Source organism: Rhyacophila brunnea, unplaced genomic scaffold (genome assembly GCF_057557595.1).
Source record: "Rhyacophila brunnea isolate RB1 unplaced genomic scaffold, BYU_Rbru_1.0 scaffold_13, whole genome shotgun sequence".
Taxonomy (NCBI): Eukaryota; Metazoa; Arthropoda; class Insecta; order Trichoptera; family Rhyacophilidae; genus Rhyacophila; species Rhyacophila brunnea.
This window is the reverse complement of record NW_028232785.1, coordinates 1,478,903-1,505,728: the sequence shown is the minus strand read 5'-3', so window position 1 is coordinate 1,505,728 and position 26,826 is coordinate 1,478,903. Positions and strand designations below refer to the sequence as shown.

The following is a 26,826-nucleotide window of genomic DNA, read 5'->3' as shown; positions in this document are numbered from 1 at the left end:
ATAAGTACTTAGTTACCTACACACCAACATGGTAATATTAGTTTTAATCACTCTATATAATTATTCACATCATGGCATATTTGTAATAATTGTAAATGACAAAATCTGACATTTCAACGGCAAGTGTTACCGTATCGGGAAAAACATGGGTCAAAAAATAACTTATATTATTCACTAATTGCGGAGACATTTAATCATTTTAATTAAATATTAATTGTGTATTTATAGTTATTGAATTTATTTTGTATATTTTTCATATTTTTGTCATCGTTTAACAATTAAGAATTTTCCTAAGTTATGAAAAAGAGAATTTTTATATATGGTATTATTATCAATAGAAAAACAGAATAAAGCTATTGCAGATCTGGTGGACCATAGACAACTCGATCATAACTATGAAAGGCTTTCTGGATAGTGTTTTGTTGTAATTAAATTTTAGTAGTTTTAGTAGTAAATAGACGATTGTGCATAGGGCTCATAGTCATTTCGTTAGTACAAAATATATTATTACAATCCTTAGTTAAACTATGTAGGTATATCGAATTTTCGTTACCCCACGAACCATTACATGTGCATAGTTTAATTTGTAAAATGTACTCCACAATATAACTCATAACACTTTAAAAGCATGGATAATTAATTACAGACATTTTCAAATACATTATATTATTTTTGCCTTGATTTATCTGTCTGTAACGCACGTCAACAGCACAGCACACACACTATTTTTCCTGTTTGCGCATTACATATTGAAAGCTTCGAGCCCAACTACAAGAATATTAATCGGTGACACTGCTACCCGGTGCATAGAAACTAGTTATGATAATACTTATCTAGAAAAACACTTGGCTTGAATCCTGTTTCACACGTCAGAAGGTACCTACCTAAGTAGTGATGTGAAAATCCCGGGAATTTTACAATAATTTTACTTGCACGATCATATCAAATGTTTCGGTACCTTCGTATTGAACATAAGACCAGACTTTATTTCGCAATTCGCTACTCCTCACACATAGAATAAGCCTATCAAATAACTGGCATGAAACACTGCTCCAAAATAATAAACGTGCAGAACAAAACATCGCTGTAGATACGCACAGTACCGGGATTAATGATATGTAATACATTAATGTGATACACTTAATGAATGTCAATAATAAAATATTAAATAACAGGGAGTCCTTATCGCAAATCTAGTATCCAAAAACAAAGCACTATAGAAGCTAAAATCTAAGCATTGATATATTATGTACCGTTTTGTTCGTTACGATAACTTTATGTAAAACATATTCATACAAAATACGCTGTAATCAATGGTATAACACAAACGGAGCCAAATAGACATGATCACTAACAAGCACGATGTATGTTTATTACACAATATTGTATAAGTATGCAAGCACCTGATTTATTGGTTCGCATGTTGAATATGAGCAACTAGGTTGAGGATCACTGTCTTCTTTGAAATCAACTCGGAGAGGGTCAATCTCAGTTTTTATATTGGCAAGGCTGATTACAGGGCTCTGAAAAACAGGACAGAAGGTATTTTATAATACGTGTTTACACCTATATTAGTATCATTCGTTATATATTGCGCAAACACACGGAAGTTTCTGTCGGTGACCTATTATCACGGTTCAACACTGTCTCGCTATAATTAATAAACGTCCAACAGCTGTCTTCACATGAATGAGAGTAGTTAGCCTGCAGCCACAGAGACGCAGAACCTATAGGTAGGTACCTAGTCCAGTGACGTCCCTAGACAAAATGCCGCCCCTGGGCAGGGCAGGGCTATAATGTCGCCCCATTTTTTTATACAATATTTTTTATCATCCGTGCTTGTTTCGTTTCTGGTCATCAAATACGTCGAAGGGCAACGGGAGTAAACTAGACATCGCAAAAAAAAATACAGTCCTGTTAAACCTTTTATGTTAATTAATACATTTTGTTTCCAACCAGTGAGCTGATTTTGTTAAAAGGAAAGATACATCCGTTATTAAGTAAGTAATCAGCTTAGGGAACTATTTATATGTATACCAAATGATTCTCCTCGATTTGCCGCCCTTCGAGTAACTGCCGCCCCCAAGCGAAGCTCAATCTGCCTACCCCCACGGGACGTCACTGACCTAGTCAAACAATAGTGTCGACACAACGGTGAACTTATAGATATTATTAGATGTTTCAGTTAGTAAAGTCCAATATGTCACGCAACTGTATTATTTGCATCAGTAAGAAATGACTTCAATTTAAAATAAACATTTTTTTACAATGATTAATACGTTTGGAAAACCTAACCTCAATTATTGTGCCGTTGGAATCGTAAGCATTCTCTTGCTTTATACAAATGTTTGTAACCGGATTGTTTGGATGCTTTGTTGTAACATCAAACGATTGCTGCAGTACTTCGTCAGATTCAAAATCATCTAGTTCGCGTTTTACATCCATTTTACGAAGTTTAATAGACGCAAAATATCACGCGTGTAGGTAAGCAGCTTGACAGTCGTGACAATAGACTATAAATTAATATCTCGGCCATAGACAAAGCGTCTGCGTTGCAAACGCGAGAACAATCAACACAAATAATTAGGTAGGTATTATGTCTGTAGATGGATTTTGAAAAAAAAACACACAGGTACATCATGTATATACCTATTTATTATATTACTAGCTGACCCGACAAACGTTGTTCTGCCATATAAATTATTTCTAGTGAATATTTTGGTTGTTAAATAAAAAAAAAACGAATGTATCGTAAGTGTGTGGGGATGGGATCTATGAAAGAAAGAGAAATAGAGCGCTGTAGACGATGACCGCCGATAAAAACATAAAACATCAACCATTCATTTTCTCAATTCAAAATGAGTAATGATGTTCATAATGAATGAATTACCTGTGACAGGATCTCGTTGTTTAATGTTTATGCAATATCCGTCTTGTCCCTTCCAGAAAATTAGCGGATATTGGAGAGCGTCATATGAACGGTGTGTGTCAGCGATGAACTCCAGATTATTGTTTCTTCTTTGAATCACGATTTCTCGCGTCGATGTGCGGTCGCCAACCATGATTCCAGCAATGTCGTCAACAACATGCGCATTGAATCGACGCATGTGCTCTCCAGCTGGTTTTTTATCAGGATTGATGACAATAGCGTGATTGTTACTTTGCAATTCGTGCATGTGTGCTTTGAAGAATTTCAATAATTCATTGTGCTCATTCAACAGGGTGTGTAGTTCGCCGACGATGCGCCTGGCTATTGTAGCCACAACGTGCATCCACATGATTGATGTCCTCACCGCCCATGAAGTAGATTTGTAAAAATTTATGTGGTTCGTTTGGCATTGGCAGCAATGAGCCTACGTGGTATACTTGGCCTTGATTTTGAACGTAGAATGGAATTGTTGACCATTTGCCGCAATATTGTGAACTATTTCTGTTGCTCCGAACGAAGTCATTTGGAAGCATGGATTGAAAGTGCGAATGGACTTCAGGAACAGGTTTGAATCTGGAACCGTGCCGATGAGCAAGCCGTTCAATGGTTCTGGTGGTATCTCAATTTCTGGTAGTTGCACTTTTCCTGATGCGCAACACATCCCGGCTGACTCATGTTTGAATTTGAGCGCATGACAATGGGGACATTCTTTGTCCATAGCACCAATTAGCACTTTCGGATGAGCGGAATATTCAATATCTGGCTCGTACTCGAATGCGAAACGAAGGAACGAAGCGGATGTAAATGTTCGATGTACTTGTTGGCGTTGTCGGTCATTTCGCTGGTTTGGAGGTAAAACTCATTATGTGCACTTTTGGCCAAAATGAGTTTTTTCATTATATCCACTAATTTTTACGATATCTATTGCTGGAAAAAGTCACTGTGACGATAGCTATCTTATTAACGGAAAAAAAACTGGGGAAGAAATCATTATCAGTACCTATTTCAGATTTATGTTCAGGAAAAAGTCATTCCCGCACATAATGATTTTTTCCTGAACTGTAAACATGTATATAAGTAAGTTAGTGAGTGTATTATCTGTGGTTTGCATTGTTTATAACTATCATATTGTGCCAACTGTATATTACTGGTTGATTTTTTGTATAAGATGAGAATAAATGATACTTATACTAAATAATCAGAATGATGGTGTTAATAAATTTAATGTAAAATACTGCCTGAACGTTAAAAATGTGATGCATTTCAAATGGACCAATTAATACAGCTTTAGTTGGATTAAGCCAAAACTGGATCATTCATAAACAATGACCGAAGAGGGGAAAAAAGTCCAGCCAATAAAGCTAGTGAGGCAAACATGAAACTGGTTATCGATCACATTAAGAGTTTCCCTTTGTAGACTTAACAGCCGCGTACGATACAGTTAACCATAGAATTCTGCTGAGTAAACTTTACATTTACAACCTCCTGAATGTTTTCAAAATAACAGGAGTGATTGAAAAGCTCCTGGCTAACCGAAGATTCTTTGTAACACTGCACGGAAAACGCAGCCGTTGGAGACAACAACGGAACGGCCTTTCACAAGGTACCGTCTTCGCACCCATACTGTTCAACGTTTATACTAATGATCAGCCAATCGGAGTCAACACAAAACATTTCCTCTATGCAGATGATCTAGCCGTGTTATATCAAAGCATTAGCTTCGAAGTGATTGAGAAACAGCTTAAAGATACATTAAGCGAGTTAAAGACATACTACGACCTCAATCAACTTAAGCCAAATCTAGGTAAATCATGGGTAGGAGCGTTCCATCTCCGAAACATGGACGCAGGGAAGTTGCTTGATGTTGTTTGGGATGGGGTGCATTTAGAACCCACAAACAGCCAACAAATACCTGGGAATCACCTTAGATCGGACGCTGTCCTATAAGCAACACTGCATTAATACTAAAATGAAGACACCAGCAAAGAACAGTATCTTGAGAAAGCTAAGCAGTAATACGTAGGGAGCTCAACTACATACACTCAGCCCTTGCACTATGCATCTCGGCGGCCGAATATACCTGTCCGGTGTGGCACATGTCTGCGCACACGAGACATGTGGACTGCGCTCAACGAAACCTGCCGGATCGTGACAGGGTGCTTGAAATCCACGCCTGTCATTAAAGTTCACGTGCTTTCAGGAATAGCCCCCCTCTAATCCGACTCCAAACTGCAGCCCTAGTTGAAAAGGCAGCCCAAGAGAGAGTCCGCGACAAGTCATGCATGTGTATCAAATGTGCAAAACAAAGGCTAAAATACAGAAAAGGCTTTATGGCGACAACTATAATACGTCTGACCGTCTCACCCGAATAAGATAGACTATCCGCATGGGCGGCTAACCTAGCCTCTGAGGGTTTCAAAGATTGGGTAAAGCCAGCAGAGCACGTCCCGCATGGAGCCAGTCTTGGGTACTGAACATGGAAAGCTCTTAACAGACTGAAAACCATGGCAGTGCGCACCCGAGATAACATGGTGAAGTGGGGGTTCTCTGAGGACCAAACCTGCGAGTGTGGTGAAATGCAAAGCATGGAGCACCTATTTTCATGCAAGGCTTGTCTAGTAAGCTTCAACTTCGACTTGATCTTACAAGCCGAAGAAAATGGTATTACCTTCGCTAACTTCTGGAGTTGTAGCACATTGTAGGTATTGAAGACCCAATATGACGAAGAAATTTAAAATTAATAAGCAATAGGAACATAGATGAAAATGTAGAGCTAGTAATGTGGCTCCAAATTAAATGTCTACGTTATTAGAAAAAATTACCTGGAATTATCCAATATCGGTATAACCATACAGGACCTTACAGAAAAAATTATGCAGCGGGAAAAGGGAGACGGAGTAATGTTATTCCACAATTAGTAGGTGCATATCAATCCATATTACCGATATCTAACTTGAAAAAAAAATATCTTATGAAGTTTTGTAAAAACGGTGACATTCCGGAAGAGCTAAGATATTGGTATGAAAATTTACCATCTATATAGATCGCGACACATTAGACACATTACCAGAGCCAGACGTTTTGGAAGACATTGTTGAGGAATAAAGAATATTTTTTATTGCTGTTTATCTTACCTCAATTTATTATAATTATTGGTTTATCCTTATTACCGTCACCAGTGTATTATTATTGTGAAATAATTATTATTAATCTCAGTGTATGTTTAATTGTTTTCAATTTGAATTGTTACTAATTCCTATTTTGGTTAAAATAAATATTTTTTATTCTTTAGTACTTAGTAGTAGTCTTAAGTACCTACTAAAAAAGAATCCAAAACAATAAAAAACATTGCGAAACCCTTGCCAAAGTATTGACATACTATCACTTTACTAACAAACATGTGTGTGGAAAAACTCATTATGTACAAAAACTCATTTTTTTAAATGTTCCTAATTTTTTTATAGAATCTGATTACCTTCAATGTATTCTCTGATTTTTTATACATTTTATACAAAAAGAAGAAAAAATGTTAATTTGAAATTGGATTTTTAATTGCAAAAAATATGTTCAAACCTCATTATCTCAGAACATCAAAATGTAACATAATGAGTTTTACCTTTAAACCAGCGATTTGCTCTGCGTGTGTTAACTACGAACCGGCGCGCTTGGCTCCGTTCCAATTGTCGTTGTTGATTTCGTTCAGCTCGTGCCTCTTGTGATTAGGGTGCACGCAATTGCGACATGCTTACACGCACGTTTTTGTTATCTTGTTGGATTTGTTCGTCTGTTCTTTCTGCTCTACTATTTCGCATGTTTGTTGCTTTACGCTTTTTGTTTGTTTGTTTGTAATACACGCACATAAAAATAGATAAATTAAAATAAATCGTACAAAATTTTGCACGCACTGCGTTGTGATATGCCGAATGAAATGTCAAAATGACGCGACGCTTCTCTTGAATTCTTCTCGGACGTAGTGCCATCTGTCATTCAACAACATAAATAATTTCGTTCTGTTTGAAATACGAACGACGATTAAATTTGTTCATACAAAAATAATAAAATCGCGATTAAAAAATGGGAGGGTGGGGGTAGGAGGGTGAAAATTTGGGGTTATAGGAATTTTTATATTCCAAATAATTAAAAAATACAAAAAAAAATTGTCAAAAAAATAAAAGAAAATTTTTCTAGATAGAGATACCCTAATCACCTAGCGGTATGAAATATACTTGTTGACCTATTCTCATACCTAACAAATATATATAAAAAAAAATCATAAAAATCAGTCGAGCCATTTCGGAGGAGTTCGACCACAAACATCGTGACACGAGATTTTTATATATATAGAGATTGCGCTACAAATTAAATGATATTTTATGCGCGCCGTATAATTTTAATGACGCTCATTGAGTGTAATGTATAGCTAAGTCGACATTTAGTCAATTCATCACCCACTCATCATCAACTTGAAATTCTGGTTTTACACCTAGAAGTTTAGTGCATGCGCCGAGGAGATGAATCCGTTTCTATAGGCATTTAGGTACATTAGTAGAATTTTCCTATATTGAAAAAAGTTTAATGAGAAACTTGATATGTCGTACCTATAAAAATATACACTAATGCAGAACTAACTAAATAACAAAAATTACTATTGCTCGAAATGCTCGATAAACTGCAATAGACGCGCGGGGGATAGGATACCATAGACAAAGAAAAGTTTCTGCTGGAAAATTCCTATTTAAAATTGTAAATGTGTGCAGCAAAAGATGGGGCCAATGAAATCAATATGGAAACTTTCAAATGAGAATTTTATAACTAATACAAGAAACTGCGAGAACAACAAGCGGGACAATATTATTAATTAGTGTTTCGAATAAAATAGCATATCTGTGCAAATATTTGATTATATTCTAAGTACCTAACTAATTGATTTAGGTTTTTCACTAGGTATGCTTTTTAGTCATTTTATGTGACCCGAGATTCACCTTTGGGCATCTTCAGACACCGCCGTAAGTAAATACATACTGTCAACTTACTAATACAGTTAATTCCTGTTTATTTAGAAAAAATTATACCAGAAAAGAAGGCCTTATTACCTACTAAGTAAATGATCAAATAAGTATGGGTGAGTGTGAAACCCGGTTAGCAAAAAATATTCAAATGTAACAGTACAAAACTTAAATAAATTAGAATTGTAATTTAAATTACATCAAATCCTTTCGATCGATAAAATAATTTGATTATAATATATTGGATAATATTATATAGGAAACAAGCATTGAAATGAGTTGTTGGTTCATATGGTGTGGATGAGGTACTGACAAAATGGTAGTCATGTATGTACATCACTTGTAATAAGCTCGACACTATCTATAATTTGCAAAGATAAAACCACATTATAAATGCACAAAACGGGCGCGGCAAGATCATACTTGTTTGAGATCCCCACACTGCCGAGCACATTGATAAGGACATTATCATAGCAATGAATTTGAAATTGTCCATGATCAGTGACCCCTTTATCGTCACGACTAATTTGTTACCTACGATTGGGTCTACAAAACTGTTCAGAAAACAATCCTAAATCAGTAAGTTAACTCAAAGTATGAATCTATTAATAATTTATTAAGTTTTAAAAACTAACCTCAAAATTGCATCTGACATCGTCGACATTTTCTTGTTTTATATAAATGTTGGCGTCCTGACTGTCACCACATGAATGTTGCCGATTTGCATCAGTTTCGAGTTTAGATGGTTCACAATTATTTATATCCATTTTAAGTCTTTAATTAAAGCAAAAATAATGCGACAAAGTATTTAAGCCACGTGCCGGTATTATAGCCGTGAGTAGTATAATGTTAAATGGTATTAGTCTATGGCAATCAGGATCAGTGCTGCCAACGGTTGGTGACAAAAACATGCCTGCCGGTAAAAAAACAAGCTAGTAGGCGAGAAAAACGTTTTGATTATGTACCTAGTACCTATGTGATTTTGTGAAAATAAGATTGCAAGTAAATTTACTTATTCTACTATGAATAGATAAAATTCATTAGGTAACTACCTACCTTTCCTTTCGCGTATCGAAAAAAGTGCAAAAATGTCTATCTATACGTCTAAAAATCATCCATTTTAACAAAAAAATTATGTAATACATAATTCTATTACATTTAGTTTAGATTACATGCATCTTTCGAAATAAAACGTCATGTAAGTTGGCTTTAATTTATTGTTTTCTATCTTTTGTCTATGGCACAAGCAATCATTGTCTACTATCACGACTGCCAGATACCGCTTTGTCAGGATTGCTCAAATACAGTTTATTATTAATTGTGACACGTTAATATTTCAGAAGTGAGCGATTTAAAAACGTAAAGGACGTAGTATTGGCTCGTCAAACCATTGCTGCATTTCTGAATAAGATCCAGTTTCATCTGCTTCACGTTTCACATCCATTGCTACGTGCTTAAAACAAATGGACAATGTAAATTATTGGCAGTCGTTATGCCGGCGCTCCATTGGCACGCAAGTCAGACGATTTACAGTCTTCGGACTTTTTTTTCGCGTGGAGCACCCCAGGTCTGCGGACTTTTTAATCCGCAGACCAGGCTCGTTGGATTTCAAACATGTTTGATATTTTACTCGCCGAGCCGCTGAAATTCGTACGTTCACCACGCTTTACCGTCACATTATTTATATCTATGCCGACGGACGACAGCGCCATCATTATTTTACTGTCATTCAAAGTGTTCGGACATCGAAAACAACAATGGTAGATCTACGAGTGCTATCGAAAAGTTTCTTGGAAGATTTTATTAGTTGTTTTAAAGACAACCCGTCGTTGTGGAAGACGACAAGAATCGTGATGCCAAGTCCTTGGCGTATGCGGAACTTTTGGAGATTTTAATCAAGGTGGAGCCGCAGGCAAGGGTCGACGATGTTAAAAAGAAAATACAGACATTGAGGTCGGGTTACAGAAAGGAGAGAAATAAAGTAAGGACATCATATCGAAGCGGAGCCGGCACAGACGCAGTTTATCTACCCAAACTGTGGTACTATAAAAATTTGGAGTTCTTGAACGACCAAATGGAAGGTACGTAGGAATGCTTTAAAGCTATTTATTATACACGTGCAGATTATGAAATTGTCGTACCTAGCTCTGAAAGTGACATCGCATTAGATTAGCTACTATTAAGCAATTAAAACATACAGCTATGAATCATTTCTAGTCACAATAAAATTTCTTATTCTTTGCCGAGGTAGGTAATAAATAATAATAATATATAGGTACGAGGGAATGCTTTAAAGCTATTTATTATACACGTGCAGACTATGACATTGTCGTATCTCTGAAAGTGACATCGCATTAGATTAGCTACTATTAAGCAATTAAAACATACAGCTATGAATCATTTCTAGTCACAATAAAATTATTTATTCTTTGCTGAGGTAGGTAAGAAATAATAATATATAGGTACGATCATGGCGGTGGAAGCGCGGCTTATTGAGTCGTGGTCGGGTCCCAGGTTCAAATCCTGGGTCTGACAAGTACACATTGAATTTCAATTTGTGTATGAGTCAGAGTATGGACCTAATATGTTGAGCAAGTGGCTGACATCCATTTCTCGTAAAAACAAAATCTGTCAATACAAACCTCCACTCCGTGGAGGTCCATATTATGATCGGACATGGTCGAAAGAAGAAGAAAAGAAATGATCATAAAATCAAAAATCGCTCGAGTTAGGTTCTTTCAGAGACAATCAATAAATCGTCAATCATCAATCAAAATTAATGGTACAGTTTGGTTATGAGGAATACAGCGGAAAACACATTTTGAAAATACCCGATATACTGGATTACACCAATTATACCAATATCAATATTAACCGTATGAAGGAATGGGTACTTAGGGGAGAGATAATAAAAAACAAGTTTGAGTATTATGTTGTATTTTAACAATTTACATTTTGTTTTACAGAATCGAGCTCAATATCCAGCATGGTGGACGATTTGGAAAACATGTCTCCTGATGAGAGTTACTCCAACTCGTTAAACAATGAAGATTGTATTGAGGTAAAACATTTTAACTAAATTGTTACATTGGTTTAATTTATCTATTGCTTATCATACTTTCTTGCCATGTGACAGCCCCGGTAGTATTAAAATATTTTTCGAAATCTCCTCGCGCTTTCTTAGCATTGGCAGTCGAGTTCCGATTAGTCGTTGCTTCCAAAGGCGCTAAGGTGTCCTGTGACCTCAGTCCGAGCTCTATTAAACCTGTCTCAGGATTTTCCCTATCAAGGTCATGAGAAGGAGTATAAGTATGTGTTGATTTGCGACGAAGAAAGTTGTGCAGCACACAGCAAGTTAATACAACTGTATTGATATTTTCAATTTTCATGTTTATTGGAGCTTGAAAAATGCGGAATCTAGCAGCTAAAATGCCAAAAACATTTTCTATACTTCGCCTGGCTCTGCATGTCCAATAATTATATATTCTTTTACTGTGATTTAATTGCCTTTGTGAATACGGCTTTATGAAATCGTTACGTAATGCAAAGGCTTCATCGCCAATATAAACAAATGGCAGTGCATCAGAATTAGCAGTAGGTTTTTTTGGTGCAGGTATTTTTAATCTGCCTTCGTCTAAACGTTTGAAAAAATCAGATTTTCTCAGTACGCCTCCATCAGAAATACGTCCATTTGTTCCAACATCAACATAAATAAATTCATAATTAGCATTTGCAATCGCCATCAAAACAATGCTGTGGAAATGTTTGTAATTATAAAAGTGGGAGCCGGCGCCTGCAGGTGGCACGATTGCAATGTGTTTCCCATCAACTGCGCCCAGGCAATTTGGAAATTGCCATTTACTATTAAATTCTTCTGCAATCGTCTCCATTTCTTCGTGCGTATCAGGGAACTGCAACAAAAAATAATCAACATTTTATTTACAGATAGAATATTCGCCTTCAACATCCACGTTGTCGACTACTCCAAGGTCGAATCTCAATAGAGCACCAGAACCCCCATCGTTCAAACGAAAAAAATCGAATGATAGCGCCAACAAAGTGTTAGAATTAATCACCGACAAACCAAGCAAGACTGAAGATGAATTTGATGTTTTTGGCAAAATGATAGCCATGAAACTACGATCGATGTCACAGGGACAAAGATTGCTGGCCGAGAAGCTGATGCATGAAGTTGCCTTTATGGGACAAAGTGACAAAATAATGCCAGCAACTACTGTTCATACTCAACCAGTTTATCGTATATTAAGCAAAAATGTACAAAAGCCGGTATAATAAATTAATGTTTTTTGTATGAATAAATATCTTGTAAAAATATTTGTTTTTTTGTTTGTTTTTATGCCTATAAACCTTAGCTTAAGCGATACAACAAATGGTAAGTATTTGAGCTATGTTAGCAAACCTATATTATTATGTGGCCTCATTTAGAAATCAAATTCCATGCTTGCTTTTCGAAGAATATGACTAGTATTACAATACATTCAACAGGAATAATTAAGCAGCTTGCTTACAGCCTATATGGAGAGTCCTGGCTAGGTACAGCATTCTAATGGTCTATTGAATATTTAGCATGTCAACGATGGCCTTATTTGTGACTATATATATACCTATCTCAAATGCATCTTGTCTGCCATTCTTATGATGTTGCCGTCTATGATTTATATAGGTAAAACAATCCACTAAACGTTCACTTTATAAGACCAACCAATGTCTACTTGTTAATGATATATTTGTAAATTTGCCCAACTTTATTAGATGACGTATAATATAATACACACCTTGAAATATTCTCCTTTCAAAACGTCAATGATGACTTGGCAAGTTTCGGGAATTATCTTGCCCAGAGTTTGTCTTCCAATCGCAGTTCTATAATGCAAGTCAGTGAATGTTCCGCCGGCAGCCAAAAATCGCAGGGTTGCACATAATCTATCATGAGGAGAAATAGCTTCCCTCATCATAGTATTTTTTTTTTAATAAATGGGGAGACCAAATTATACAGTTCTGTGTATACATCCTCCGACATTCGCAAATAATTGCGGAAATCGCTCGGTTGCAAACGCAATTCTCGTATTAAATTTGTGTGGGATAATGTCGTTCGTTTCCTTATCCAATGTTTCACCCAGTATTTGTGTACCATTTGCTTCGTTATTACATTATCTGCCACCCAATAACCCAAAAAACATAAAACGTCGGTATCATTTAACGCCATCACGATTTAACTGTCAGATATACGTATATTATCTATGCTGTCAAAGTCGACTGTTTTACTCGTCAAATTAATTATATACTCGTTTCGTTGAACGTCTGTTGGCCAGTAGCAGAACGTAGAAAAATCTGAAGACTTATTGTCGTCGGACTTTTGGCTCGCCAATGGAGCACTGGCATTAGACGTTTGGTCTTATGTAAAAATTGAATTGTATTGCCAGTAATTATAAAAGAAACACTAATGAATTAATATTCAACTAGGCCATATAAAGGAGTCTTACATACCGATAAAATTCTTCTTATTCATGTTGACTTTGAAGTCCTTGGGATAGGGTTGGCTCTTTCTTTTTCGCGTGAAGTGTTATTCTACAATTTATTACTTTTTCTTGTCGTTAAGTTTGCCATGTCTCCTTTTTATGTACTGGTCATACCCGCCCAGCGCGTCACTTTCTATAATCACGGCTGCCATATTGGTTCATGTTTTACAGTTGTAGTTGTTCATGTGACTCGATAATCTTAAAGAAATAACATTTTCCAAAGCATAAAATGGACATAAAACGTGAAGCAAAAGACTTCCAACCCGATGCAGTTGAGGAACATCGGTTCGATGTGTCCTTACAGGGAAATAACCCAGAATTAAATACTCGCATCAAACAAGAGTATGTTAATGATCCCTGCCACGCTGCCGAGGTTAGTTTTTCAAACAATATTTATTATAAAAACTGCCTACCTGATAAATTATTAGTGATAGTTTTTTTTCCAATCATTATATTTGTGTAGGTAATAAATAATATTGTAATTCAGACAATCAACATTGTATAATGACGCCAGCGATATCAGTAAACAGGAATAAAGTTTATTATCGTCATAAGAAGACATTGATATCCTTTTTTATTTATAAAATCAATGATTTTTTTTAGATCCCTTCAAATCACCTTACAACTGTAAAATTGGAGAATGATTTTGAGCGGGTTGGCTCAGAGAATGAGATTGTTCAACATGATGTAGAGAAAAGCTATTATGATAACCCTCAACCTACTTATTCCGAATGCTACATAGAACATCAGGTATACAACAATCTATTAATATTAAATAATCTACATACCTACGATCATAACGGTAACACAGAAAAAAATATGCGCGAAAGGGCAACGAATTCGATTAGATGAAGCGAAAAACTGACGTTTTCTAAGAGAGTTTCCTAAACTTTTCTGCGATGGAACACTTTGCGAACCCGTAATTTTTAATGTAACACTTTGTCTATTTTATGTATGGTAGGTAAATTCAATCAATAAAAAATGAGAAAAACAAAAATTTGGCACTTTTAGCAGTAAACTGTAATTTGAGGATGCTGATGGACGGATTACGGAACTAGGAGGTAGGGGTTTTACACAGGATACCAGACACGGACCTTTTTATGTTGAGAGGGCTGTCGTTCGCCGGAGTCAGTTCGGTGTTCACGTACTCACGCACGGTTCGGTATGCAACTCTCACGGTTTCACTTGGTTTTTGGAATGAATGATGATGGAAAGTTCAAGATGGATGATAGACGCGACGTTCGCTCAAACCGTATCAGATTTAGCACCGACGGTCGAACATAATATGTATTTTGAGTCACTCTGTTGTTAACGCGGCCTCATTCGTATCGTATCAGACAGAGCGCGATAGCCTTAACAAGCCTACGTCCGTCGGCTGTCTCTAAGTAACTCGTGATAACTAAATGTTATTCGCAATCATAATCTTCTCATGATCCGTACACCCTGGTCTTGCGACAACGATTTGAGTGATTTTAGGATTTTGAATTGCAAATCTTGATATTTAGCACAATATTAAAAAGTTGAATTTTTATCATTGGTATGGCGTCGAGCTTGTTCATAAAATTTGAGTTTGTTGCAGCATTATATTTTTACATAATATAATGTGGCAATACCTACTATAAAGTGTTATCCTTTGTCTATGGCACAAAAAATCATTGTCTACTATCACGGAAGTCTACCGGTGTCAATATCGCTTACACTTCATTAGTGACTCGATAATCTTTGAAAACGAACGCTTTCAAATCGTAAAATGGACGTTAACCGTGAAGCAGGTGACTTCCAACCTGATGCAAATGAACAACATTGGTTCGATGTCTCCTTACAGGGAAATAATCCAGAGTCAAATACTTACATCAAACAAGAGTATGCTGATGATCCCTGCCACGCTGCCGATGTTAGTTATTCAAAGGTTATTTTAATTTCTCCCATGATAAACATTATCCAGTGACTCAACAACTGATAACGCCAACTATATATTTATGTAAACAGGAATAAAGTATATTTCCGAAAGAATTATGTAGATATTTTGGAAATCGAATTAGGAATTTATCGCTAGCCGTAGAATGAAACTATTTAACACTTTCAACGATTAGGTATAATTACTGTAAATGAGACGCCAGCGATAGTTAAACCGATTTAATTAGATAAGGTAGGTTGGTACGTACGCTTTGAATTAACATTACGTATTCTTATTATAGGGCTGATAGAATATGGCGATTGAATTGGTCGACATGATTGAGTATGGACCAGTCTCCTCCACTTAGGGGTGTCCTTATGACATCTCCATAATTATATTTGAAATATCATTTTGTTTTATTTTAAATTATTTTATAATAGGTATGAATTGACATTGACAATTATTCAAACATTATCGCAGATTAGTATTGTTTGCAATATGTATGTTGTCATTATATTTTAAAATGCTCGTTCTTATTGAAGTTTGGCGTTAGATAACGATATACACACCATTGGGTCTATTCTATACTTATCGACCGATAAAGTGATAAATATTATCAAACTTAGGGTAATATTTATCACTTTATCACTCTTACTGTCGTTAAATATTGAATAGACCCACATGTCCTCATTGCAAGAGTGTAAGAGTTGAGACCCGTCAAGTGTGTGGTCGAGTTTCACACGTATTATCGGTTTTCTTAAAAATATTCTTTATTTTATTACCTACATATTATTTTGGTTTTTCAGAATATTGTTTCAGACCCAACAATAATATCATTGACGACAGATACTCCGCTAATTGACATCAAGACTGAGCTTATTGAAGACATTTATGAAGATCCGCAACAGGGTTGTTCTTATTCGAAACAACTGAATCGGGTAAGTACCTACCTACCTACTAATTGGTATTGATCGTGTGGTGGGGTGGAATGTATATAGTGACGGAATGAACTGTAAAACATTCTAATATTTTGATATTGTTAGCTGTCACCAGTAGGTACCAGAGTAATAACAAAACTGCTCAAATCCAACCGTTGTATATCCCATTGAACAACCAACCGCTCCGACAACAACTTGACACTGTTGAATGTTTTAGTAGGTACGTAAACATTGTGTTTGCTATGGTTTTATACTGCCATGGTTCGGGCCATTATGAATCCCGTGTAAACTGTATGTACCTACCTCTAAGTTGTTATCCATGCCACATTCAGTACTTACTTTTATTTCTTGCATGTTTCTTCATGCAGTGACTACAGGCGAAACGAAAGCCCGCACATGAATCGCGATTTCTGACAAATAATCATTTTTGCTAGAAAGTATCTAAAATTAATTCAATACCACACTTGTCTCTAAAACAGCAACGCAGTTACTGAAATGTCAACTTGAGATGAGTATCATGAAATTCTAACCTGCTAAGTACAGCTTTTTGTCTACGAGGACACAAATTTAAACTTGAAAAAAAATATTTTTTTAAAAATATAAACACTGCTCAATGGCACCCAACGATGGCCGAGAGACTAATATTATAGGTAGCGCAATAATATATCGATAAAATGACAATTATGAAATTTTTGTCATCGTGAAAATCCTAAATGAATATTGTGGTTAGGTAAAGTCATGTTTTTTTTTTCTTAATTTGCTTCATGTAATTCCGGTTTTGCGACCAGGGACCGACAATATTTCTTAAAAACTATATTTTGATATCTGGCTAATAGATATTTAAAAAGTGTTTTCATTTTAGTTTTGATGGCTCAGATAATGCCGAAAAAGGAACGGAAATGAATGTTAAATCTTTTGATAGATCAACAAATCAAACAACCTCATAATCATTATGTTTATGGTACTGAGATATCCGGGGTCCTGTGGCTAGCTCTGGATGTTGGTAACACCGACCCAAAAAATAATAATAATTGAAATAGGTAGCAGTAAAATAAAAAAGTCTTGATTGTTTCGTTCAGAGACCGAGGTTTTTATATTTTGGATATATCGATACACCATCAATTCACAATATTATTCTCACACATTTCCGTCACTTAATATTACTGCTTAATCTCTAATTCGCTTTAACTTTAAACTTAATTCTCTATATCCGTTTCTCTAACTAATTTGTTTACGCCCATGCCTGGTTATGTCGTTTCTTTTTACTCCCGAGTCGTGAGGGCTTGACTAGAGGTCAGGTGACATGGTTATACCCTAACAATTAATTTAATCTATCGGGAGAGGCCCAATAATCATGGGTGTAACAGTACCTATCGTTTCAGATAAATCATTTAACTCATCACGTACTGCCATAGCTCGTTACATACATTACATTCGACATTAAAAGCTCTAGCTATAGGAGGTTACTCTGGCTATTGAAATATTCCCTCAGATTAGACCCCTTTTCATTGTGTATAAGTGTAAATCAAAAACAATCCAAAAACACCAAGAGTTTGAATTTAAATTCTAATGGATTTAAGTTATGTACTATTCCAACTCAGTCGCTTTTTGTGACCCGGGATTCGATTTTCGGCATCTTGAGGCACTGTGTACTACACTCACCTAAACACAACCCAAAACACACTGACCACGAATACTATTAACTCTAACTTATATATTAAATCAATACAATAAAGTAGGTAAAAACATTATCACCTACCTATTAAGTCTAGGATCACAAAAAAATATAACAAACAAATTATGAATAGTTGAAGTGTTTGTAAAAAACCCCTATCTCATTAATAATAATACACTCGGTAAGTGTATCATAACTCGTCAAAACCTAATAATAGATCATTAGTAATTATAAACAAAAATACTGCACTCAAGAGGTGTAATATCGTCCATTCTGGGACCAATGGTAACGTATTGGGAATTAATGGAGTTAACTATCGAGTTAATAATCTATGATATCAGTCTTTAAATTTGAAGTTATCTCTTAAACAATTAGTTTTCAATAATATTCTTACATTATACCTACTTTTTATCGACAAATAAACCCACCTAATATATATTTGCATACACATGTATCCATACCTATATCTACACACCTAGGTATATACATAATGGTTGTATATCGTAAATAAATCATTATATAGGAATGGGCTATTAGGTAAATTAAGTTGATCAATCAAGATAGGTTTTGCTCGTCGGTAGGATGTGTTATTATTACAATTTACAATATTTATGACAATATTTATAATAAAATAATTCAAGGAGCATTCTCTTAATTTTTTTCAGCCCGGAGCACACGAAATTCCTAAGATACAAGCCGCAAAGCCGTACGATGCAATCACAATACACGAACATGACGTTAAGCAAGAAAAAGTGAATGCTCCCGATAAAGAAATATGTTTAAAATTGACAAGAGCTTCCTTTTATCACAATAATTTTGTATGCGATGTATGTTATGCATTTTTCTCTTCAAAAAAGGTTCTGATCAATCACAAGTGTATGCATGTCGTATCTCTGGCTAATAATGAAGTTGCTCTTCGACCACAAACCTTCCAAGAGTTTGGTGAATGCTCGGGTTCGTCAATATTCAATAATGATTCACAGGTACGTTCCATTGTCGTTGTATCATTGCTACCTACTACTATTAAGTATATTAATTTGTTATTTCAAACACTTCGGAATTGTACGAAATAAAATATATGGTTGCGCTTTTCATAGTGGACTGTAATTGATTGGTGGAATGATTATGATAGTGGATGTAGATGTTGGGGGGGGGGGGGTTACATGTTATCCTGGACTTAATAGTTGGTCGATAAAGTTTTTACCTACGTTTACCTTTTGGGTGAGTGCAGATAATGCCTGAAGATGCCGAAAGGCGAATCCCAGGTCGCAAAAAACGACTCAAATGGAATAGTACAAAACTTAAATCCATTAGAATTTAGACCAGTAGTGTTTATTTTGATTGAAAATCACGTCAGAATATATGGTAATATAATGTACCTACTGCATTAATGTAAATACGAAGAACAATCTATGAACTATAGTCCGACAACTTTTTGATGTTCGGTTGTGTTCGGCTATTGTCAGCCAGTATACGAGCGTCTAATAAAGAACTGAGCCATTAGTCAAAACTACTAATTCCTAGCTGTACCACTATGGAACTGAGCCATCGATAAGTTAAATTTAGATAGAACTCAAACTAAAATGTCAGTCAGTTCAAAACGACAATAATTATTTATTTACTCCACTCTACAATATTATAGAATACACTAAACGAAAAAAAGGTTATGATAAAGTGGTTTTGCAAATCAACAGGTATGTCTAGTGATCGATCTGATTTTTACAACTGAACAGTGGGACCACTACTTGTTCGAGAATTGCGCTTGTACAAAAATATTGATAAGGCTTTGTATCAAGGCAGTGGCTGAATTCAGACACAATATGCATGTATAGATACATACCAGCCTACCAAATAGGTGTCGTTTTCATTTATTGATTAAAACGATTACGCTATTAAACTTACAATGTACCTATTTTATAGGATTTTTTTAGTGTTAACACAAATTATTGAATAATCGAAACCTCTTCCATGATAATTCTCATATGGTATTACTATCAATATCCTTTCTCTATGACAAAAGTCTATTGTCACGTCGGACACGAATTTATTAACGATGATCTAAAAAAACGTGAAATTCGAATCTGGTCATGAAAGAATTATTGGTTTGACAAGGTATTACGAGAAGATATCTCAGAATCTAAAACTTACATCGAACAAGAGAATGCTAGTGATGCTAACCAAGCTTTTAAAGTTAGTTTTCTATTCTACTTGACAATATTTTTTTTTAATCGATAATAGGTAGTATGTACTATGTAATAAATAATATTGTAATGTTTCTTATGATTAGCATTCTCAGAGGGAATTAACAAATGACACCGACGATAAGAGTAAAAAAGAAAAAAGTGTATTTCCGAAAGAAAAGTGCATTCATTTCGGAACTCGAATTGGGAATTTTTCAATGACCGTCAAAGGAAACCATTTAATACTTTCACCGATTATAACGAATACAAAGTCGCCAAAAATGTTAACAGCTACTGATGTTGATAAGGTAAGTTTCGAAGGAACTCTTATTGTTAATAATTACCTACCTAACTCTATCAAATCTTATTATTATTAAATCTAAAATATCATATTTATTGGACTTAATCCACATTTTAATTGATTGACGTCTAATTCCGCTTGCTTTGAGTAGGTAAATTAGTATCTTATCTACACATAGATACCATATTTCAATATGGAGACAACTCACGAAACCTTGTTCCAAGACAATGACATTTGAAATTTTTGCATAGATTCTCATTTTAATTTCAAAGCTTCGATTTTGAGTAAAATGTGGCTTTTTTTAAATTTATTTATGTATAATTCAGTGGGTCTATTCTATACACAAGGTGGTTATCGACGGTAGCTTATCATATATTATGTATCTATTAATGCGTTAATTTAAAATTAATTTTTGATCACTAGTCAGTTTGTTACACTTACCCCAATATTGGGGTGAGTGTGACTAAATTCATCTTTATTCCAAAAGTACTTCAAAACCATAACGTATTATATGCATAGAAAGGTAATATTTTATTTAATGGATATTGAGCCTTGAGTTAAAACTACAGTATAGAATTTCAACAAAATGGACCAAAACATTTTTTGGGGTGTGTCATACTAATGTATGAAGCGCTAGTGATGTCCCGAAAGAAAAACGACGTATTTTTTATTAATTGATGTAGGTAGTTGACGGAAATCCGATGACTCTAACGAGTTTACTTTTTGAAGGATCATGGGAAAAACTTGTTATGTCAAGTTAACAGTCAACATTAAATATCTATTGTGGACAATCCTTCAAATTCAGGTTGATGATTGTACTGTTTAATAAGACAAGATATAGTACCAATTGATTACAAAAGGATCGCAAACTTTTATTCAAACATATTCTACGGCTTGTGGTTTTTAGCATTGAACATGCTTTTGTCTTGACCACCCGGCCAGATTTGTTCGAAAACATCGCAAAGGCAGCGGTAACAAAAACAAAAAATACGAAAGTCACGAAAGTAGCGCGGCGCGGGCTGGAGTGGCTTCAGTCGGCCGCGAACGGCGCTTCGGGAATAATGTGTGACCCGCACCCCGCAATTTATTTTATTTTCCTTTGAATTTAGACAACTAGCATTCAAAGAATCAGTGGGCAAAGCATGTTCCATGTTTAATAATTTTAACCGTCAGGGTTTAAGTAGCCATCATCTTTAAACAATAACTTATTTCTTTTAATAAAACATATAAACCAATTGTGTCCGGGTACTTCGATTTTAATATTATTTTCTTTAATATACTGTCCAATTAATTCCAGGACTACTTTTTTGTGAGACATGCTTTTCCAACGTATGCAAATTTTCTGCAAAAGATGTTTCAATCTCTTTGGGTAATATTGTACTTCTGCTAAAACTGTCTTGTCTTCTTTCGTAAACATGATTATACATATCCATATGACATATCCCGATTTTTTACACATTCAACTTTTTTTTGTAATTTTCCTTGGTCGTAAGCTCCTTTATCTGTCTTTCGTTTATATTTACATGTGGAAAAAATGCACATTTATTATTATCACATTTTAGATAAGCACCTTTTTTAAAAACTTGTGTATTAAATTGAAACACATATACTCTTCCAAGTACCTACCTACTTAGCTAACATAAAACTATAACAATAAAATTATAAATATTTTATTTCAATTGCGAACATTTTTTCGATCGATATAAATAATGCGTCGTGTCCCATCACTAGTTAAAATAATGACTATGCGAATTCATAAAAAAATATATGGGGGAAGTGTGACATAAAACAAAGGCACACTTACCCCACGCGTTTACTTTCGTGGGGGAAGTGTGTCTACTCGATTAAAGCTTTAAAATTATTATCAATAAGTAAAACGATAACAACACGTAAAGAAAACACACATACTTATCAAATTTTACAACCATAATGTGCAGATTTCCGTGTTTTAAAAAATAGTTTAGTAACAGCTACCATCTCACTCGTCGACTTCAAAATGTCGTCTGGAGAATAATCCATGTAGTCACATCAAAAAACATGGTATCGACACCATTTCTGATTATTTTTATGAATCAGTGACTTTCCTATCACCTTTCCATAGATGGCATCATCAAATTTGTAATAGATACTGAGATATCTTTCCATTTTAGCAATTATATTTGAAGCAAAATAACAAGCAGCTGTTATAAAATTCTTTTTGTTCGTCCTTGATTATGTCAAGGGGTGATTTATCGTTTGTCTCTTAATACTGTATTACTGAATAAATTATTCTTCATACAATAATTGTCCCAGAATACAAAAAAAACGGTGTGTGTACTTATGTACGCACGTTAGAAGTTATACTTCTTTGGCGTAACAAAACAAAATAATTTCCTCATCGATCACTATGTCTTGATTAGAGAGGGCTTGTAAGAAAGAGGCTTCAGTTAATTGCCTCTTTTTTTTGCTCACCATAGTCACTTATTTCGGTTACCCGGCCGTTACAACGCCGAGGAGAAATTTGTAATATATGTACCTCAGCTTGTACAGTAATAATATTGCAATTATTCTGTGTTAAACTAATATGAGCTTGCTGACGTGATGGTCTCGGAGTCACTACACATATGTCTTGATTTGAAATAATACTGGAATGGCCACTTGCCGTTGTTTCACCTTTTTGTGTAATTTTATTTTCTGCAATTATTTTTTGCCGTAGCCTGTGAGCTCGAACACGTTCTGCTGTTGTTGTTCTTTTCTCTGCTTGATTACGCTCGCGATATTTTTTACATCTCTCCGCATTTGTTGAAGACATTATGAAAACTAAAATAAAGATATCAATCGCCTAGCAACTCCGTCAATAATAAATTCGCTGCCTTGGCTACGGAACAATTCTAAACTATAATATTATAGTGTATTATTGTCACGATCGCATTATCATACTGTAGCGTAAAGGCAGTGCGTTCGGCGTATAACCGAAAAATCGTGGTTCGAATGCAATCGAGTGCGATTTTTTTCGTGTGAAAAAATAAATTATGTGTTACATGTCACACGCCAAAAATACACTCTGATCTGATTTTCCAAACGCGCATAAAGAAGTATAACTTCAATGCATAGTGCTTTATTGAATTCGAATCATGCCATACTCCTCAGTCCACCAATAATTTTGAAAGTCTCGGCTGCTCTTTTTTAATACCTATTATATAAGTACCTTCTTAAGTATATATTTATTTGACAAACTATGTTGTAAAAAAAATATTTTAAGTAGGTAGGTTTTTAGTTTTAGTTTAGTTAAAAGTTTTTTTTTTCATTTCAAAATAAAACATTCGCGTGTCACATGGTCGTCATCATTGCTTTATGCTTTTTATAATGCTGTAGTAGTAATAATTGGACTGCCTGCCTGACCTAGATAAACTTCTGCCAAGGTCAACACTGTAACAAATGAACTCACATGACTGTAATAATTTACTTGGATTTAGGTCATGAATACCGTTGTCTATGAAGATCTCATGCATACACACAAATACTATGACAAATAAGTAAAAGCTGTCGTCTTCCGTATGAATTTGTTTTGACCGACTTAGACAATTAACCACAGGGAAAATCTTGATACGTTGAATTTACGTAACGTATTTTTGTTTATATTCCTTTATGCTTGAAAGTAACTTCCGCCACGGAAACCAGTGAATTTAGTCAAACAATAATTATTGAAGTATGTTTTCAACGAGCGGTTTGATTGGTACCACACTCTGTAGTCTAGACTCTAGGGGCAAACTCGGCAACTGAGCTTACTCCTGCTTTCTTCACTTTTCAGCTTGGTCTTACCAATCCAGGCGGAAAGATGAGCTCTACATACATAACCGATTTCCTTTATGACATGTTTTTTTCAGAAACCATCAACAGACTTGCGTGTTATTAAGTCGGATACGAATTTACATGGAATTGATCTTAACAACGAGTATGTAGCAGAAACAATACGACAAATCAAATACGAGGACCCGCAACCTGACTACTTTTATTTGGACCGTGGACTATTGAATTAGGTAGTCAGTCTTCAATGAACCTTTACAATGCACTATTAGTGCAGTTAATAATGTATTATCATTTAATTCTAATGGATTGAAATTTACATTCCGTCAAGTACCAGCCTACGGTCGATAGTAAATTCAATGTTTATGGGGTGCACAAAATATATTTTTGCTAATTACTTTTCAAATGCAATTAACACGTTAATTACAAAATTGATTAAAACGGCCCGTAAGCATTGAATTTAGTATAATTATTTGCTTGTCACTAAGTATAACTTTATCAAGAAATCATGTTTAGGTACATTAAAATATACTAGCTACATATTATGTTACGTTAAGCATATAGCTTTTAATGAGTAATTTTTACTTGATTAGATCTAATTCGTTTAATCTAACAGTAAACCCAGTCTGTTGCCGAGAAATGTACTCAATTGTATATTTTCGTTATCTGGAAATCCCTAGTGATGTGTAAATAAGATATCTCTAAAATTGAATATTTATTTAAGTAATTATGCGTTTATTGTTACAAGAGTTTTAATTATTAAAAACACAGATGAAAGATACATACACCTAGTAAATACATAGTAGAAAAAACATTTTTTGTATAAGACATCCTCCGAGACTTGAACGCGTAAAATTCGGGCCAACGCGCTTTACCAATTAAGGCACGTGCTCCCTAACTATTTATATTCAAATTAAGTAAAAGTTTCTAGATGAATTGCTTATCAAGTTTCGCCAATTTTGGTTATAATAATTAAAGAATGAGTGTACATAGTTTTAAAATTATGTATGTTCAATTAAAATAATGTTACAGTGTTGTGAATTTAATAAGAATTTGTTTAATAACAGAAGTGGTTTTTGACAATAATATGACTTATCCTTTTTTGTGTAAATTATTTCCTTCACTGCGTGTCAATATTTATTAATGTATGTCTAAAAGATTGGAGATTTAATGAGCATTTAAAAAATTCTCACGTGTGTTTTTTGTCATATTTTAAATACAATACTTATGACCTATTGTTCTTTCAGACGATTCCTACAACCCCTACATTGACTGATGACGCGAGTCTCAGCTTCTCGAAGAGATTCTCAGATGTACCAGGGCAAAATGACAAAATACAGATTGACAAACAAGACATTAAGAAAGAACTCGGGGTATATTATAAGACAATTGGCAATGAAGACGCCGTCAGTCGCACTGTTAAACGTCTTCATATGATGCAATCTAACGCGTCAAGTCCCGATTTATTAGTACCTGTTATAAAATTAGAGAAAACATCGTTTAACAACGAAAATTTTGTGTGCGGTATTTGTTTTAATATTTTTGTATCGTTATATTTATTGGAGATTCACAAAGTGGTTCATAATAAAACCATTAAGAAAAAGATGAAATTAAATCCATATTCAAGTAAATGTAATGACATCATCATTCGACCTGCTTCCATGAAACCACATAAAAGGAATCATTGTGGTAAAAAGTTATTTAATTGTGACCAATGTAATTACTCATGTTCACGATCTGGTGACTTGAGATTTCACAAAATGACACATTCTGGTGAAAAGCCATGTAAATGTACTCAATGTGAGTACTCGTGTTTAACACCTCGTGACATGAAAAATCACAAAATGATACATTCTGGTAAAAAGCCATTTAAATGTGACCAATGTGATTACTCTTGTATACAATCTGGTGCTTTGAAAAAACACAACAGCACCCATTCTGGTGAAAAGCCATTTAAATGTGTCCAATGTAATTACTGTAGTAAAACATCTGAAAACATGAAAAATCACAAAATGACTCATTCTGGTGAAAAGCCATTAAAATGTGACCAATGTGATTTCTCGTGTATAACATCTAGCAACATGAAAATACACAAAATGACTCATTCTGGTGAAAAGCCATTTAAATGTGACCAATGTAATTACTCTTATATAACATCTGGTGCTATGAAAAAACACAAAATGACTCATTCTGGTGAAAAGCCATTTATATGTGACCAATGTAATCACTGTAGTAAAACATCTCAAAAAATGAAAAATCACAAAATGACTCATTCTGGTGAAAAGCCATTTAAATGTGACCAATGTGATTTCTCGTGTATAACATCCAGCTACATGAAAACACACAAAATAATTCATTCTGGTGAAAAGCCGTTTAAATGTGACCAATGTGATTACTCTTGTATACAATCTGGTACTATAAAAAATCACAAAATGACTCATTCTGGTGAAAAGCCATTTAAATGTGACCAATGTGATTTTTCGTGTATAACATCCAGCAACATGAAAACACATAAAATAACTCATTCTGGTGAAAAGCCATTTAAATGTGACCAATGTGATTACTCTTGTATAC

The 26,826-nt window shown here is 34.8% G+C and overlaps 2 protein-coding genes across 4 annotated transcripts in view; one reads left to right on the top strand and one right to left on the bottom strand.

Moving 5' to 3' along the window:
• Positions 1-26,826, bottom strand: part of LOC147076097 (uncharacterized) — an 833,775-nt gene that overhangs the window by 558,128 nt on the left and 248,821 nt on the right. The window lies entirely within an intron of this gene.
• LOC147076109 (uncharacterized) lies at positions 13,604-26,496 on the top strand. The gene is made up of 7 exons (XM_085941639.1): positions 13,604-13,848; positions 14,079-14,225; positions 16,179-16,310; positions 18,651-18,968; positions 20,273-20,473; positions 24,333-24,485; positions 25,500-26,496. The coding sequence occupies exons 1-6, from the start codon at positions 13,705-13,707 to the stop codon at positions 24,483-24,485; spliced, it is 1,095 nt and encodes a 364-aa protein (XP_085797765.1). The 5' UTR covers positions 13,604-13,704; the 3' UTR covers positions 25,500-26,496.